Source organism: Budorcas taxicolor, chromosome 22 (assembly GCF_023091745.1).
Source record: "Budorcas taxicolor isolate Tak-1 chromosome 22, Takin1.1, whole genome shotgun sequence".
NCBI lineage: Eukaryota > Metazoa > Chordata > Mammalia > Artiodactyla > Bovidae > Budorcas > Budorcas taxicolor.
Genome location: NC_068931.1, coordinates 57861983 through 57877393, shown reverse-complemented (window position 1 = coordinate 57877393; position 15411 = coordinate 57861983). Strand labels below are relative to the sequence as shown.

Genomic DNA, 15411 nt, shown 5'->3' with positions numbered 1-15411 from the left:
CAACACTTTCAAGAAGTAGAGTTTTCAAAACCACAAATATGCACTCAGTTAATATTTACAGAAGGAAGATAACTTTCATTCCCTGGAGAAGAGTCACATTTGCAGGTAAGATCTAACAGGGCAGACCGGTCTTGCCTGTCTAGAATTGGAACCCCACTTTCACTTGCTTGTTGCAGTTTGAAATGGAGGAGAAAATTATTGCTTTCATTTCAAAGCAATTTGGGGAGAGAAATTTTTCTCCATGTAAGTTGCAAATATCCAACTTGAACACAACTGTTGCTCTTAACACACAGGCCTCCTTGGAAAGGAAATTTACCTTGTGGACTAAGCCACAAAAGGACACCCCACTTTCAGCGTGAGCCACGGCATAGACAAATGTGTATTTGGAGGGGGGTGATGAGGACATATAAGAATAAATGCACTAAGTCAGTATTTACACCAGGGGTGATTAATTAACTCCAAGCTGAGATTAAGGTGGTCACTAGCATTAATTTCTTAAACTAGTTGTTCTCAACCCTGGCTGCACTGAAGAGTCACCTGGGTGCCACCCCCCGCTCCCAACAATCCCCCACTCCCAGCCATGGGGTCCCTTAATGAGCTGGATAATCGCATCAACGAGGTTCTCCTTACCAAATCGGCATCATCCTTGGCAGATTCCATTCTGTTAGGAGTCTGCCTATGAATAGGCAGAAAGAGCAATACGTTAAAAGAAAATGGAAAAACCTGATGGCCAGTGGCTTGTGCTGGACAGAAGGTTAATGTTAATACTTAATTCTTCCTGCTGTGTTGAACTATTTAAACCCCATTCTGAATGCAGGGTGTGGAGAGAAAGGGGAAAAAAAAAGAGGCCCTCAGTAGGCCTGGAAATGCTTCTGAGAACCTAGGATGATTTTCTGAGTTGTGAAGCAATGGCTTTTTAAGCTGCTATCCTGCAGATAAAGACCATTTAGTCCTGTCCCGCCCTCAACACGATCGACCTTCCCTGCCCCTCCACCACCAGCCCCCCCGCCCCAACCCCCGCTTCAGGGAAGTCTTCCCGCATCTGTTTTGCTTGGCAACACACACCAGCATTCCAACACAGGCCACCTGGCCACCGAGACAAGGTTGCAACACATTCATGTGGCAAAATAAGAAACCTGCTCAAAAGGAAAAACTATCTGCACGAAGGGTTCTGGGAGCACAGATCAGCGGACTGCAGGGCTCCGCTCCGTAAGGGAGGCGCCTCTGAACCACTTGGTACCCTGCCCCTGACCCCTTCTTCCTGGTCGTGAGGCCGAGACACTGTTCCCAGGCCTGCTCTCTCTAATGGAACTTTCCACTCTCCGAGGCCTCGGTCGGCTTCTCCAAACCCAGCACCTCTGCACAGGCCTGAGGAGGTCGGTTCCGAGAAACGAGGAGAAATTGGCGGGGGCCACTTTCTGATGCCTTAGGCAGGACATCAACACAAAACACTGGCGCTTGGTATTATTTCCCTTTGTTTCAACCCACGTTATCAGGGAAACTGTAGCTGAGACAAAGGAGCATCAATTTCCTTAGCAGCGACTTAAGAATGCTCTCCCGGGCTCACGTCTTCTCCCTGCACCGAGGTTGTGACCGTGTTTCAAGGCCTCTGTCCATCAAGGAAGCACACGATGAACCAGAGGGCAAAAACAATGACCTCAGAAACCGGGGAAAACAGATGCAGCAAGCCCCGCTCCTGGACACGGCTTCTGGAAGGCCTGCCTCTCTCTGGGGGTGAGGCCTGCAGGCTAAACGAGCTATTTTAAACGCTGCGGATCTGCTCTGCAGCCCACACATTATTCATCAATGGACAATATGCCTTACAATAAATGCAATCTGCAAATCAGGAGCAGACTGCCTGGTGCAAAAGTGCAAAAAATAAACCCACCCACATCCTGCCGTGACACAGGCAGCAGAAAGCCTCTTGAAAGAACACTTAAGAAGAATAAATGCTTCCCATTTTCCAGGCCCTGCACCACCACAGGAACGGTCCCTGGTACTAAGGTCTGACGGTCTGAGAACCGAGGCTAGACGAACTAGCCTGAGAAAACTCATGACTGTTGCGAGGTTCTAGAAGAGGAAACGCAGCCAAGGCCCGGGCTCTGCCCATCCTCTAAGGGGACGGGCACAGCTCTGAGGCCTCCCTCTTTCTGCCTGCAGCCCCCGTACAGGAGCCGGTGCGGGCCCTGAGGATGTAAACAGGATCGCACCTGCCATCAGCAGCCTCCTCCCTCCGTATGACACCCACGCCAACACCACGGGCTTCGAGGCCTGGACATCCTGGCCCTCTGCACCCACTTCAGCCCTGTTCACCTCCACACCCGTCCTCCTACCTCCAGCCAGGTGCTGACAGAATAGGTCTGTAGAAGGCAGGCAGGTAGGAAAGGAAGGGATTCACTCAACTCCACATTTGATGGCAAGAGAGGAATTATTCATGCTGATCACCACACGCCCCCTATATCCCACCCCGCCACCAATTCTTCAACAACCATTCACATTAAGAAACAAGAGGTTGAAACTTGCTAACTGTGATCAAGGGATTAAAATTCTTGGGCAAATACAGAAATCACATCACTGGTGGTTTCTACCTTCAGTCTTTCAAAACTTGGCTCCTCCCGCTGACCCACTGAGACAAATCCAGGTCATCTTTCCAGATCTGGTTCCAATCTTCCCCTTCCATGACATCACTTCTGTCCATCGTGACCCACAGCATCCTATCCTGTGTGTAAACATGCCTTAATGGTTGGAATCTAAGAGGCTGGGAAGACTGGTCTGTAGAACTTTCTGTTCAGCGGATAGGACAACTCCAATGAGGCATGAGTGCCCAGCAGAAGCACTGACTCAGGAGACCAGACACAGAGCAAGCACTGGTACCCACCACAGGCAGCAGGAGACAGAATGCTCACAGCACTTTGCACGCTGCACATTCAAAGATAATTACTGCACGCTTGTGAGACACAAAGAATATTCTCAAGTGTGAAAATAACACCCTCAGTTTCCTCATCTTTAAACTGGAAGGGTTAGGGTTAAGGTCTACATAATTCTTAAGGAAACTCACATCTCTAAGTTGATAAACATAAAACAAGAAACGACCCTTGCTGCACATACCTATCAAAGGAGAGTGCCAGCCTGCAGGGCACAGGAGCATTTCCTGCTAATATAATTTCCACCGAGGGTGTAGGCAGGCCCTTAAGCACACTGTGTTTATATAAAACTATTTTCAGCACTTTGCCCTTTGCTACAGCATCTGGGTATCCTCATAATATATATGTGAACGTGCAGATTATTATATCAGGATTAAAAAAAAAAAGGCTTCTACTATAAAAGACTGAAAGTGAAAAAGTGAAAGTTAGTCGCTCAGTCGTGTCCGGCTCTTTGCGACCTTGTGGACTGTAGCCCACCAGGCTCCTCTGTCCACAGAACTCTCCAGGCAAGAACACTGGAGTGGGTTGCCACGTCCTTCTCCAGGGGATCTTCCCGACCCAGGGACTGAAGCTGGGTCCCCTGCATTGCAGGCAGATTCTCTACCATTTGAGACAAGAGGTTAACAAACTTAAATACTGAAATTACATTAACGTGTTTAAAGTTATACTACAATTAGGCATCTCTTTTTTCAAATGGAAAAGCGTGATCACTGAGTGCACACTGAATAGATACTAAGCTTAAGGTGCTTTTACTCTTGAGAAAGATACTATAAAGAAGCCAGAACGAGGCTGTTAGGATGCAGTGTTCAACCCAGCCCAACTCCTTAGGAAAGTTAACAGTCCCACAGCAGACCTCCCAGCCTGAAAACCTCTCTGCTTTGAAGACGCGCTAGGCTGTTCGGCTGGAGCTTAGGACACGTGTTTCAGTTTTTCTACTCCATCTTGACTTTTCTACTCTGCTCAGTTTTTAAATAATTGGACCACAGCAGCTTTTCTGTCCTCCTCGAACAAATACCTAGCCGGGTATTTTATAAGAAAATGGAAAAAAAAAACAAAAAACACCCTCAACAAGTATGATAATGAAGCTTTAAAAAGTCACTCAAGGAGCTGGATGAGTTATGACATATGTGGGTCATTAAATATATTTTAAAAGTTTGTCAGCTCTGGATTATCCCACAGAGAGTAAGAATAAAAAACTATACATCCATCAAACTGTTTGAATCCTCACATACCTAATATAATGACATCCCTACCCTGTCTGAACCTCCCAGAAAAAGGTAAGCAACAAAAGGTCACGGATTAAAAGCAGATTCCTCAGAGTTGTTAGATGAGAGATGTAAATGCCACCTAACTTGCCCTGATGTATAAAAATGAGGCCCCCAAAGAAGGCTATGTAAATTCTGAAAGGCAAATTCACCTGGGTAAACGCTGGTCTTTTCCCCCCTGGAGGGACTTTCTGCTTACCATGTATAGGTCATAATACTCAGTACTAAAATAAACAAGTTGTTTCAAAGAACAGATAGTGGGGGCAGACACCTGAAGGAACCAAAACCAAGTATTTGAACACTAAGTGTGCCCACAGGAGGCTTCCCTTGTAGCTCAGGCAGTAAAGAATCTACCTGCAATGTAGGAGAATCGAGTTCAGTTCCTGGGTCTGGAAGGTCCCCTGGAGAAGGAAATGGCAACCCACTCCAGTACTCTTGCCTGGGAAATCCCATGGACAGAGGAGCTTAGAGGGCTACAGTCCCTGGGGTCACAAGAGCCGGTCAAGGCTTAGCGACTAAACCACAAGTGTGGCCGCAACAGTCAAACCAGAGAGAGCCGGGTCCCTTTCAACTCAATTGATGATACTTCCATGACCTTTCCCTTCCCTTGAAGCAGTCTAGTCCAAAGTGTCAGCACAGCCCTTGGGTCTAAAATGATCAGGGTATAAAAAGCAGGCTTCGTGACATTCAATCTACTTCACCCTGCAGCCTGAAGACTACACTTCCTGTTAAGATGTGGTGATGCCTGGGGACCCCTGAGGTGTCCATTCAGGACACAGCACAAAACAGGCGAGACACTGACCATTTCACTCAGGCCCACCCATGCAGCCCACTATTTCACTGCCATTCCCTCTTGCCCAAGGAAGCTATAGCAAAATAAATAAAATAAAAACAAGAGATTTTAAAAAGGAAAATCCATTGGAAACATCACGCATCTGCGATGCATACTGTGTCGAGATTACTTCTAAAAATCTTTCCACCATCTCCATCTGCCCAGAAAAAATCACCAAGCTCCTAAACGACACATTTTAGTGCATATTTTTAACACTGTCCTTGCAGGCCTTTTTCACCTTAAACTGGAGCTGGCTGTATATCGGGGGTAGACTGCTGTCCTCTCTTGTGGAGGACATGGAATATTATGCGGCCTGGTACGAATCAAGGGAACTAGATGATTGCAGACAGGTTACCAAACCTCTCAATAATCACCAGCCAATTGTGGAGTGGGCTTCCTGAGCTTCTTTTGGCATTCAGAATGGAAACTTAGATATTCTGGTATTCGAGCATTCAAGCAACAGTTTCAACACCTTCCATGAATTCCTGCTTTTTCCTCATTTTTTGCAAATGTCTTAGAGTTAAAAAAGGACAGTGTATTTAGGGCATTGATCTGTTTCAGCATTAACGCAGTTGATTACTTTTATTAAAAAAATTGCACAGACTCCTATTCATAATTTTTACCTATAAAATCTGAGCTATAGGGAAGTGACTATTTAGATTAGCCTCAATTAATTTAAAACTATCAACTATACAGAGACACCCAAAGTTGATTAAATTTAAGGTAATTCTTACATGGAGCAAATGTCTTCTGGAATTGTGAACTTTTGTGTAGAGATAACAATTTTCTTATTAGCACGTATTATAAAACTGTAGTTTTAGTTCAATGCCGAAGAACTCTGCCTCCAAGCTTAGCCAAGAGAAGCAGCTGCAGCATTTATGAAAACCCTCTAAAAGGCAGTATCCAATAAGGCCTATTCCCAAATACTGCCCTCATTTGTAAACCACACAACGTGGAAATTTTATACAGATAACGTTAGACTCCTGCTCAAAAGCCACAGCCAGTAAGAAGGAAAGACAAACAACTGGAAACATGGCCTGGTTTAAAAAAAAAAAAAAAAATATATATATATATATATGTACACATATAGATAGATACACACATATATATAGCCAAAATGACATGGCAAACCAACAACATGTCTGAAATGCCAGCAGACATAACTACATTTAAGTTTCAAAATTCAATCGCGTGAACACAATTGAAGGTCCTGTTGTCTGAGGCAGAGCTGACAAATGAACTGCAGTCTCTTCAAGGCCTGTGTCACCACAGGGCACTGTGCAGGCCTTGTGATGCTGATTATCCGAGGGGCGAACACTAGGGAAGGCTGAGATAACAGTACACAGGAGATCAAAGCCAGTTACCAAAGCAAACGATTCCAGGTATTCCTTAAATCTCCGTGGCCCTGTGTCTAACGCCCTATGATCAAAAACCGACTGTTCATAGCAACCGAATTACCTCCCTTGGGGAACAATTTGTACCTTACAGAGATGTGGGTAACAAAGGAAAAGACCAACACAACACCTCATTGAAACCTCACCATAAACCCATGAGTTGGGTGTTTTTAGCCTCCTTTTTCACTGACAAGGGAGAATGCTCAGAGAGGGAGTCTCACTTCCTGGGGCATGTCAGGAATCTGCAGAGCCCAGTCCACTAGGCCAGTGCTCCAAGGCACCCATCGGAGCCGCCGTCTCCAAAATCTTCAGCATTAGAACATCACATCACAGAGAGCACTGAGCTGCTACACAGGTTTTTTATGTGCAAAGATATAAACTTATTTTTTAAATTCCCATTCTACATAGATACAAAAAATGATAGATAGAATGTGATACTGTCTTTAGGTGTGTGTCATTAGTTATCACACCTAATGACAGGATCACATACCTTCACTGGAAACAGTAAAACAACAGTTTTACCACATGATGGTCGGAAGAGCTGAGCGAGGCAGTCAGATGGTTATATTAAGTGAGATAAAGGCCGGCACTGATCAAACTGTGAAGTGCTACAGAGATGTGAGTGTCACCCAAAAGCCCTTTGTGTTTCTGTGTGTACACACCTACACATTATCACGTACACTTTTCACTAATCCCTTTAAGGTGAAATTTCAAGTTACATAATACTGGAACACAGCTATATATAACCATGTTGAGAGAGACAGCTGAAAAGAAAAATTCACAGAATCTGATCAGAGACCAAGTCAATGAAAGGACTACCAGCTATTTTTTAATCCACTACATTGCAGTGGTGGTGCTTTTAAATAAAGAATCTGCCTGCAATGCAGGAGACCCGACTTTGATCTCTGGGTTGGGAAGATCCCCTGGAGAAGGGAATGGCTACCCACTCCAGGATTCTTGCCTGAAGAATTCCATGGACAGAGGAGCCTGGCGGGCTACAGTCCATGGGGTCGCAAAGAGCCAGACACGACTGAAGGACTAATGATTGTACATATTTTCCTAGAATTAATTTTTTAAGGTAAAAAGGAGACACCAACTAATACTGTCAAAAATGTTCTGTAGAGTCAAACCACCCTGTCTAAAAGAGATCTAAACTAAAATTCTCCCCGAACAAAAAGAGCTTGGGTATTCCTCTGCCATTCAGTAAAAGGAACTGGGAATCACAGAAGATTGCCAAGCCACTTCTGTGACATGTGTATCCATGGGAAGGACACAGGGGGAAATTCAGAGAACCTAGAAAGGAGTAGAGAAAGAATGCTCTCTCCCTGTAGCGTATGGAGTGGCTGTCCAAAGAAGTGTTCTGCAACCCTGCTCGGCTCTTTGATCTCTGTTTACATTTTGAATTCTGTGTCAGCAAGAAACACAGAGTCCCAGAAACTTTCCAAGGACTCAGTGTGATGTTATATACACGGTGGACCTTAAACACTTAATGACATTATTAATGGGATTAGAAAACAGGCTCCTGAAACTTGTAGGATGCAGAGCCAAGCAGTTACTATGCACGAAAGCATCGCACAAGGGCACAGAAACCCCTGATAAACAGGATCCCTCTTCCTCAGAGTCACTAATAGGGCACAGAAACCCCTGATAAACAGGATCCCTCTTCCTTAGTCACTATTAGGGCACAGAAACCCCTGATAAACAGGATCCCTCTTCCTCAGAGTCACTATTAGGCAGTTAGGAACTTTAACCCAACCAAGGAACCCAAAACACTAATCTAAGAAAATAACTAAATTACTCACTAAATAACCATTAAAATGCTACAAAGTAAACTGGTAAGGTATAAGCATTTTGAAATATTGTAACACTGTAACTGATAACTCTAAAAAATCAATTCTTACTTCACAGACTGGGTAGAAAAAAAAAAATCAAGGATCACAAGAGGTTCCTGGAATCTGATTAGCATTTTTTTTTACAATCATGTTGCATTTTAAGTTTATTCATGAGAGTCATGACAGGATGTCTGGGAGGCACCGAGCAAAGTTCTCAACAAAAAAGCCTTGTAATAAGGGCTAAGGCACGGATCGTGACATCTGAGCACATTCGCAAAAGGAATCTTGAAAGGTTTTCCCCATCAAGATTTTTGACATCATTCAAAAGACCTGACTGTAATCGATTTTTCATGTAAACTAATAATGAAATGCCCTTCTGTCCAAAGCAGCAGATATTTGAAACGTCAAAAGAGCTTGGTGGCGGCCAGACTGTAGACGCCCAAGTGAATGTTTTCCCTCAAGATAAATAAGGCCGAGGCAGCTGCTGCCTACACTTAACACCCCTGCCCATTTGAAACACGTACAAAGTGTTGAATGGAGCCGACAGTTTTGTTAGGAGACAAGTTTTGTTTTTGCTTCTCGAAGAAGCAAGTTTTCACTTAAAAGAAAAAGCCAGCTTCCTACCAACCCTTCACAAATTTATAGAAGTGTACAAAAATACAAATTCGAAAATAAAAACTACTATGCTTTAGAGGGAACTTACTTTCCACAAAAAGCTCTTTATTCTAGAACTTACATTTCCAAATGTGAAGAAATTTTATTTTCCACTCTAACAGCCCTTGAAAGTTAGAATGGCCCTTACATGTAAATTACACACAGTGTTTGGTATGTTCCACTTATTTTTTTAATCCTGGGAGAAACGTCAAGCCAAATGAGACTGTAATTATAAAAATCCATTTGTCCTCAACACCTAACTGCAAAATGATTTAAAAGTCTGATAAGTTGTCAAAACTTAGGATATGCATGTTGTCAATATTCATGTGGTAGGTGGTCCAAATTCAGCACGAAAATATGCTGCCCAAAGAAGTCTACACCTGTTGTGATGGTACTTTCTTGGGCTGAAGGTTAGATGCTATTATCAGAATTTTGTTGAAATCTGTACCACTGTATAAAAACGGTATTGGTTCAGACCAAAAATATAGCATTTCCTAATGAAAAGACTAGAGATAATAAAAGAAAAGGGTGTATAAAAGGGAAAAGAAGAAGAAACAGTTACATTAACAGTTATAAAGTTATATTAACAAGAAAAATATACTGACATTTAGCACCTGATTATATGCTTTCAAAATGGTGAAAGACAACGATGGATCAGTGATAAAACTTACTCATATGGCAAAAAGTATTTCTCGACACAAAATAATAAAAGATGATATGGTTCCACAGCCAAACTCAGTCATCCACTTTGAAAAGTTGCAATTCACAACTGAAACCAAACACAAAGTCTCCTAGACATTTCACTGCCGTATCCTGAAATCCAGCCATCAGAGGAAATTCAAGGAAAACAACCCCAATTCAGAATACAAGGAGCCTGTCCTCTGAAAAAAAATAAAGCACGTGGCTAGTGATTAGTAGTAAAAGAAAGCTAACTGATGAAACTTTGCATCCCATGACAAACTATGAAAGCCGCAGAGTCATCATTTGCCTGGTGGAGTTAGCAGCTGTCTGTCTGAACTCCATTTCACTGAAAGGGAGAGAGCAAGAACACAGGAGCAAGGAAGGCCAAAATCTGTTGCTGGGCTTCTGTTTCCACAGCTGGAGGCTGGGCACTTAACTATTCTATATACAGCAGCCCAGCTTAGACACTCAAGTGGGCAGTGTTAAATTGCAGGGGTGTGCAACCTGACCATTAACAAGTCCCCCATCAGTTTCCCCTCGCCTTGGCCCTACAGGCCAATCTGCTTCAAAACACATTTCCTCCCGGCCCACAACTGCGGCTACCTCTGTTCACACTTACTTACTGGGACCAAAAGGAAAAAAAAAACAACAACAAACCCACAAAGACAATACATTATACAACCAGGGCCAGCCCTGTACAGCTAAAAGGTCATTAGGAAGAATGCGTTCAACCTGACATATGCTTAATTATGAAGAAACCAGACACGTTTAACCTGTGATTCTCTCACCTGGATTAGAACGGATTATTTTTTAAATGCGAGCGTTGTCACAGCCTGTATCTGCAAGCAGTTTTTTAACACATTTCCAATGTCAACACGCTGAGGCACTGCACATTAACTCAAAAAGTAATGACATCTTAAAAATTCTTTTATTGAGAAGGGAGGGAAACGAGGCGGAAAGGGTTGCCCAGATTTTTCAAAACAGAGTTATGTGACTTTGAAGACCTAAGGCTACAATATTTTCTAAAATCGGCTAACTAGTTTCATGGACTTCTACCAAAGGCGGGACCACAAATCGTGGACCCAGAACCGCCCAAACACACTAAGTTACTCTGGCCCGAAGCAGGGAAAGTCCCAGAAGGGAGGAGGATGTTGTTTATTTTAATTCCGCTGCAGAATACGCCTGCTGGGCTAGAATCGGCCCCTTCCTCCTGCGGATACACGGCATCACAGGCTCACTTACCGGGGCGCCAGCTCCCGTGGAAGCCGGGCCGGCCGCGGCGGCGTCCTCCTCGGGACTCTGGGGGGCTTCCTCGGGCCCCCGAGTCACGAGGATTCTGAAGTGCTGCTGCCCCGCGTTTTGATCCTGCCTGATCTTAAACGTGCAGCCCTGGCCTTGTGGCGACCTCTCGGCCGCCGCATCGGTCCTGTGGGCATCGGGAGCCACCCTGCGGCCCCGCGGCAGCGCCTCCGGGTCCGGGTGGCCGCGCTCCTCCGGAGGACTCCCGCGCTCGGACCGGGGCGGCGTGGGGTACGAGCTGCTCCTCTCCAGCCGGATTCGGGGATACCTCACCAACCTGTCCCCCTTGGTGCCGGTGAAGCCGAAGTTGAAGTCGCCGCCCGGCGCGGGCCCGCAGCCACCGGCTGGCGGCTGCTGCAGCTGGAAGACAAAACAGCGCTTCCCGGAGCTTCCAGAAGCGTCTGGAACGTGCTGCAGGGACCAGCGCCTGGGCTCGGGCGCTGCCGCCGCGGGGCCAGCCTGGCCCTCAGCCCCCGAGGGCGTCAGCTTCACCGGGCGCACATCGGCGCTGGACGCGCGGTGTTGGATGCGCACGGCTGGCGGCTCGGCCTCCTCGCGGCCGTCAGGGCCCGGCGCTCGGCGGCGGCCGCACGTGCCATTGAGCTGCGGGCCCGGAGCTCCGGGCCCCCCGGGAGGGGAGCCATCGCCGCTGCTGTCGTCGAGGCTCTTGGCCTCGGGGGGCTCCCCCGGCGGCTCCGTGCCCACATCGCCGTCGTCGGGGGCGCCGTCAGCCGCCTTGCGCTGCAGCGAGATCTGCACGGACGAGCTCCGCGTGGGCCGCGCGTCCACGGGGCCCAGCAGCTGCGGAATGAACATGGACGTGCTGCGCTTGAGCGCGCCCACGCCTCCCCGCAGGCCCGCGTCCTGCGCTCCGCTCGGGGCCAGCGCAACCGCGCCGCCCCGCCGCGGGAGCGTGTGGAATGCCATGAAAAAGTCGTCTTCTCCCTCCTGGTCTAGGATCTCCGACTCGGGGGCTGTGTTGCTGCGGCAGGAGCCAAAATGAAACCGAAGCCGATGGGCCATGGTGCCCAGAGGGCCAGGGAGGGACAGGGCGAGCAGCAACAACAGGCCCGGCGCTGCCAGCAGTCAAACCCCAAAGACACGAACTCCAAGGAAAAGCGTTCCATCTGCCAAAGCGTGAGCACTGCGGCACCAAGGGCGGCAGATAGCAGAAATAACCCAAGTGGCAAGCGGCATTCCAGGCATGATTGGATAAGAGCAGAAAGCTCTCATCCGCACTGTGACAGAGGGTAGGGTGGCCGGAACCACATGACCGCGGTCTCCCTCTCCAATGCCAGCTTCTGGACTTAGTGGAGTTTTCTTCCCCCTCTCGCTCTCATTTTTTTTTAAACAGCAAGAGCCTGAAACAGCACCTTCCCAGCTGCTGGTTTTCCATCAGACAGGAGTGGCCCCAGCGGGGAGCTCTCACAGCTGACTAAGGCAGCAAACACAGTCCGAGCCGTGCGGCTATAAATCTCAGCGCAGCGCGCTCACCGGACAGTTCTTTCCAAACCGAGCTGGGCACCCGGGCGCTGTTTCACCGATGCGGAGGAACTGGCACCCACGGCAGAAGCACACAGAGGAGCCCCCCTTCCCATCGAACCCGACAGTGACAAGTGAAGCTGCAGGGGCTGCAGGAAAAGCCTCTCAGGAGCAATCGGATGTTACGCGCCCAGCTTACATATGATATCACCACACTACCACGATGGAATGCAAACTAATAAAACGTACTATAAATACGATTACACACCCCACAGAATGCGTGTCCCTTTAACGCTAAATAATTAGACCATGATCTACAAGTAACAAAATAGCTGAGTGGAGGGAGGGGGGCAGACAACTTACTGCCAGTTGGGGTCTGCCTCTGGCTACCACGACATGTTTTTTATTTGAAAGATGGGGAGGGCAGAGGACACAATCTCACACATAATATGATTCTGAGATACGGCAGTGCCAGAGGAAAGAAACCCAGCTGGAGAAAACATTCCCCACCGTATGCCAGATAGGAGAAAAAAACAACATCCCCCAACTCACAAAAAAAAAAAAAAAGGGAAAGACAGTTGAAGAAGCCTGTTGCTTGTGGCTTTTGTAATAAATTAACTTAAATACCATGCAGAAAAAAAGGCTGCCTGGAGCTGACTCTTTTCCAGTAATAAGTCAGCAGGATCACCCCAGTTGGGTTACAAACAGAGAATCTTGTTGCTTTTGAAGGGCCAGAAAGGACCTAAGTAATAAAAGTGAAAGTCCATGTTCAAAAAACTGTCATCGGACTTGTAGCTAATTTGGATATATTCTGTGTGCTTTAAACATACTCTTTTCTGTGAGCCAGAAACATCAGTTATTTTAAAAAAAGAGGTTTATTTAGGAGGGAATAAAAAAAAAATGATGGGGGGCAAAGGGAATACCAAGCTGCAAAGAGTGACAAAAAGTTTATTTTAAAATCTGCAAAGCATGATTCTGTCAACAGCTCTGGAGTCCAGGGTGTGGAGGATTAACCCTGTGTTTACATGCACTCAAACCTGTGTTCTAAAGGCATGGGTTTTAAATGCCAAAAATGATCTCTACGAGAGAAATGGAAGCCAGTTTGTTTAACGAGAAAACTGCCAAGCACCACTACAGTCACGTATTGTCTTAGCTGGATTAATAGCCAACAAAGAAAAAAACCACCAGCAGCAGCATTCACTGCATAGTAACAACACTGCCGATGGCCTGGGGCAAAGCTCGGTACATAAAACACAATTTTTCAGATAAAATTTGCATTCACGTGGGATTTCTTAGAGCTTGGCATTCATTCAAAGCCCTTTTGGGCTGGAAACTCTAGTTTAGGGCTCATGGCAAGGCCATCTCCACAGTCATTCTTTTAGATAATGGAAATGGAAAACAAAAATTTTTACAGTGTATTTCTTTTAATAGAAGAAAAATAATGAGTTAAAACCCACCTGACAGGAGGCAAGTTTTCCACAGTGTTGACCCTTTCTTCACCTTCAAGTGTTATTATACTCAATAAATGAGAAAGGAAGAATTGGTCCGTGGCTGCATGTGTATCTCCAGGGACTTACTGTTACTCACTGAACCTTTGCCGAATTCAGTATTTTCTGGATAAGAGATGGAGTGCCAAGAACTGTACTCTCAAGCAGAATTTCTCATTGGATTTAACAAGAAAATAACTTCATACACAGAGCAAAAGTGATTTAGCGATTCAGTACTACTAAGTGTCACCTAAGGTATAAAATGTCAAGCTCGATGCAAAGCCACTGAAAATCTACATATTTTAATAGAAAAAGCTATCAGGATGGTGGGCCAACATCTGTTGATTTTCTAATATGGAGAGTAATACCAGGCAAAGGAGATCAAATATGCTCCCAAGTTCCACTCTAAGGGTTAAGGCTTGGCTATTCTCCGCCACTGGCTTCCCTGGTGGCTGAGCAGTAGAGACTCCGCCTGCCGATGCAGGAGAGGTGGGTTTGACCCCTGGGTTGAGAAGATTCCCTGGAGAAGGAAATGGCAACCCACTCCAGTATTCGTGCCTGAGAAATCCCATGGACAGAAGAGCCTAGCGGGCTATAGTTCATGGGGTTGCAAAAGAGATGGATATGACTTAGCGGCTGAACAACAACAAATTCACCACTACTGGCCTGAGACTTGAGAGATTAGCAGTTACATAATTACATAAGGGCTCTAGACCTCAGTTCTCTCATTTGCAAGGACAGGACATTAAATGAGATATTGTAAGTCTCCTTCAGATCAAATATTCTATTAAACTCAAGCTATTCAGGTAGTTCCAGTTGAATTCTGCAAAAAGAAGGGTTCATAAGGATGTTTATTTTAAGCAAATGATGTATGGTTAAACCTCTATATCTATGTTCTACATTCATGGATTCAACCAACTGTGAATCAAAAGTATTGGGGAAAAGGGGTAATTCCAGCAAGTTCCAAAAAGTAAAACTTGAATTTGCCTCATACAGGCAACTATTTACATAGCATTTACACTGTATTTGGGTATCGTAAGTAATCTAGAGACAAATTTCAAGCATACAGGAGAATGTATTTAGGTTATATGCAAATATTACACCATTTTATATTAGAGACTTCAGGGTCTTTGGATTTTGGTATCTGCAGGAGTCATGGTACCAGGCCCCCCATGGAGACTGAGGGATGACTGGACATTAAGTTTCAGGACATTGAGTTCAGGAACTCAAAAGCAGATTTGCGTACAACTACAGTCACTTATAAGGTTTGCCAAAAAGTTTGTTCAGGTTTTTCCATAACACCTTACAGGAAAACCTAAACAAACTTTATGGTCAACTCAATACCACCTCTGAGAGTACATTAAAAGTTTGTATGTATCATGATAATATTCGTTTTCATAGATGCAAACCTTGCCTTGTGAGTACTTGGTGTATACATTCTAGGGAGTTAATTTTGGCAAAGTACTTTAAGCCAGATTTGCTTCTGAAATTCCATTTCTAAAATGAAATCTAAGTTGTATCAGTTACATACGTGTGCACACACACGCACACACACAAAATA

General features: G+C 45.6%; 1 protein-coding gene across 7 annotated transcripts in view; it reads right to left on the bottom strand.

The window, feature by feature from the left end:
* Window positions 1-15411, bottom strand: part of NEDD4L (NEDD4 like E3 ubiquitin protein ligase) — a 371669-nt gene that overhangs the window by 137937 nt on the left and 218321 nt on the right. For 4 of the 7 annotated variants that reach the window (XR_008201394.1, XM_052660356.1, XM_052660358.1 and 1 more), the window contains exon 1: window positions 10825-12285. The exons of 2 other annotated variants lie outside the window; for them this stretch is intronic. Coding sequence is in view for 4 of the 5 variants with exons in the window: in XM_052660356.1 (XP_052516316.1) it covers window positions 10825-11904 (1080 nt within the window). In the remaining variant the exon portion in view is untranslated. Of the gene's footprint in view, window positions 1-10824; window positions 12287-15411 lie in introns of those variants that run through there. One more of the 7 variants, XM_052660360.1, reaches the window with a different exon arrangement.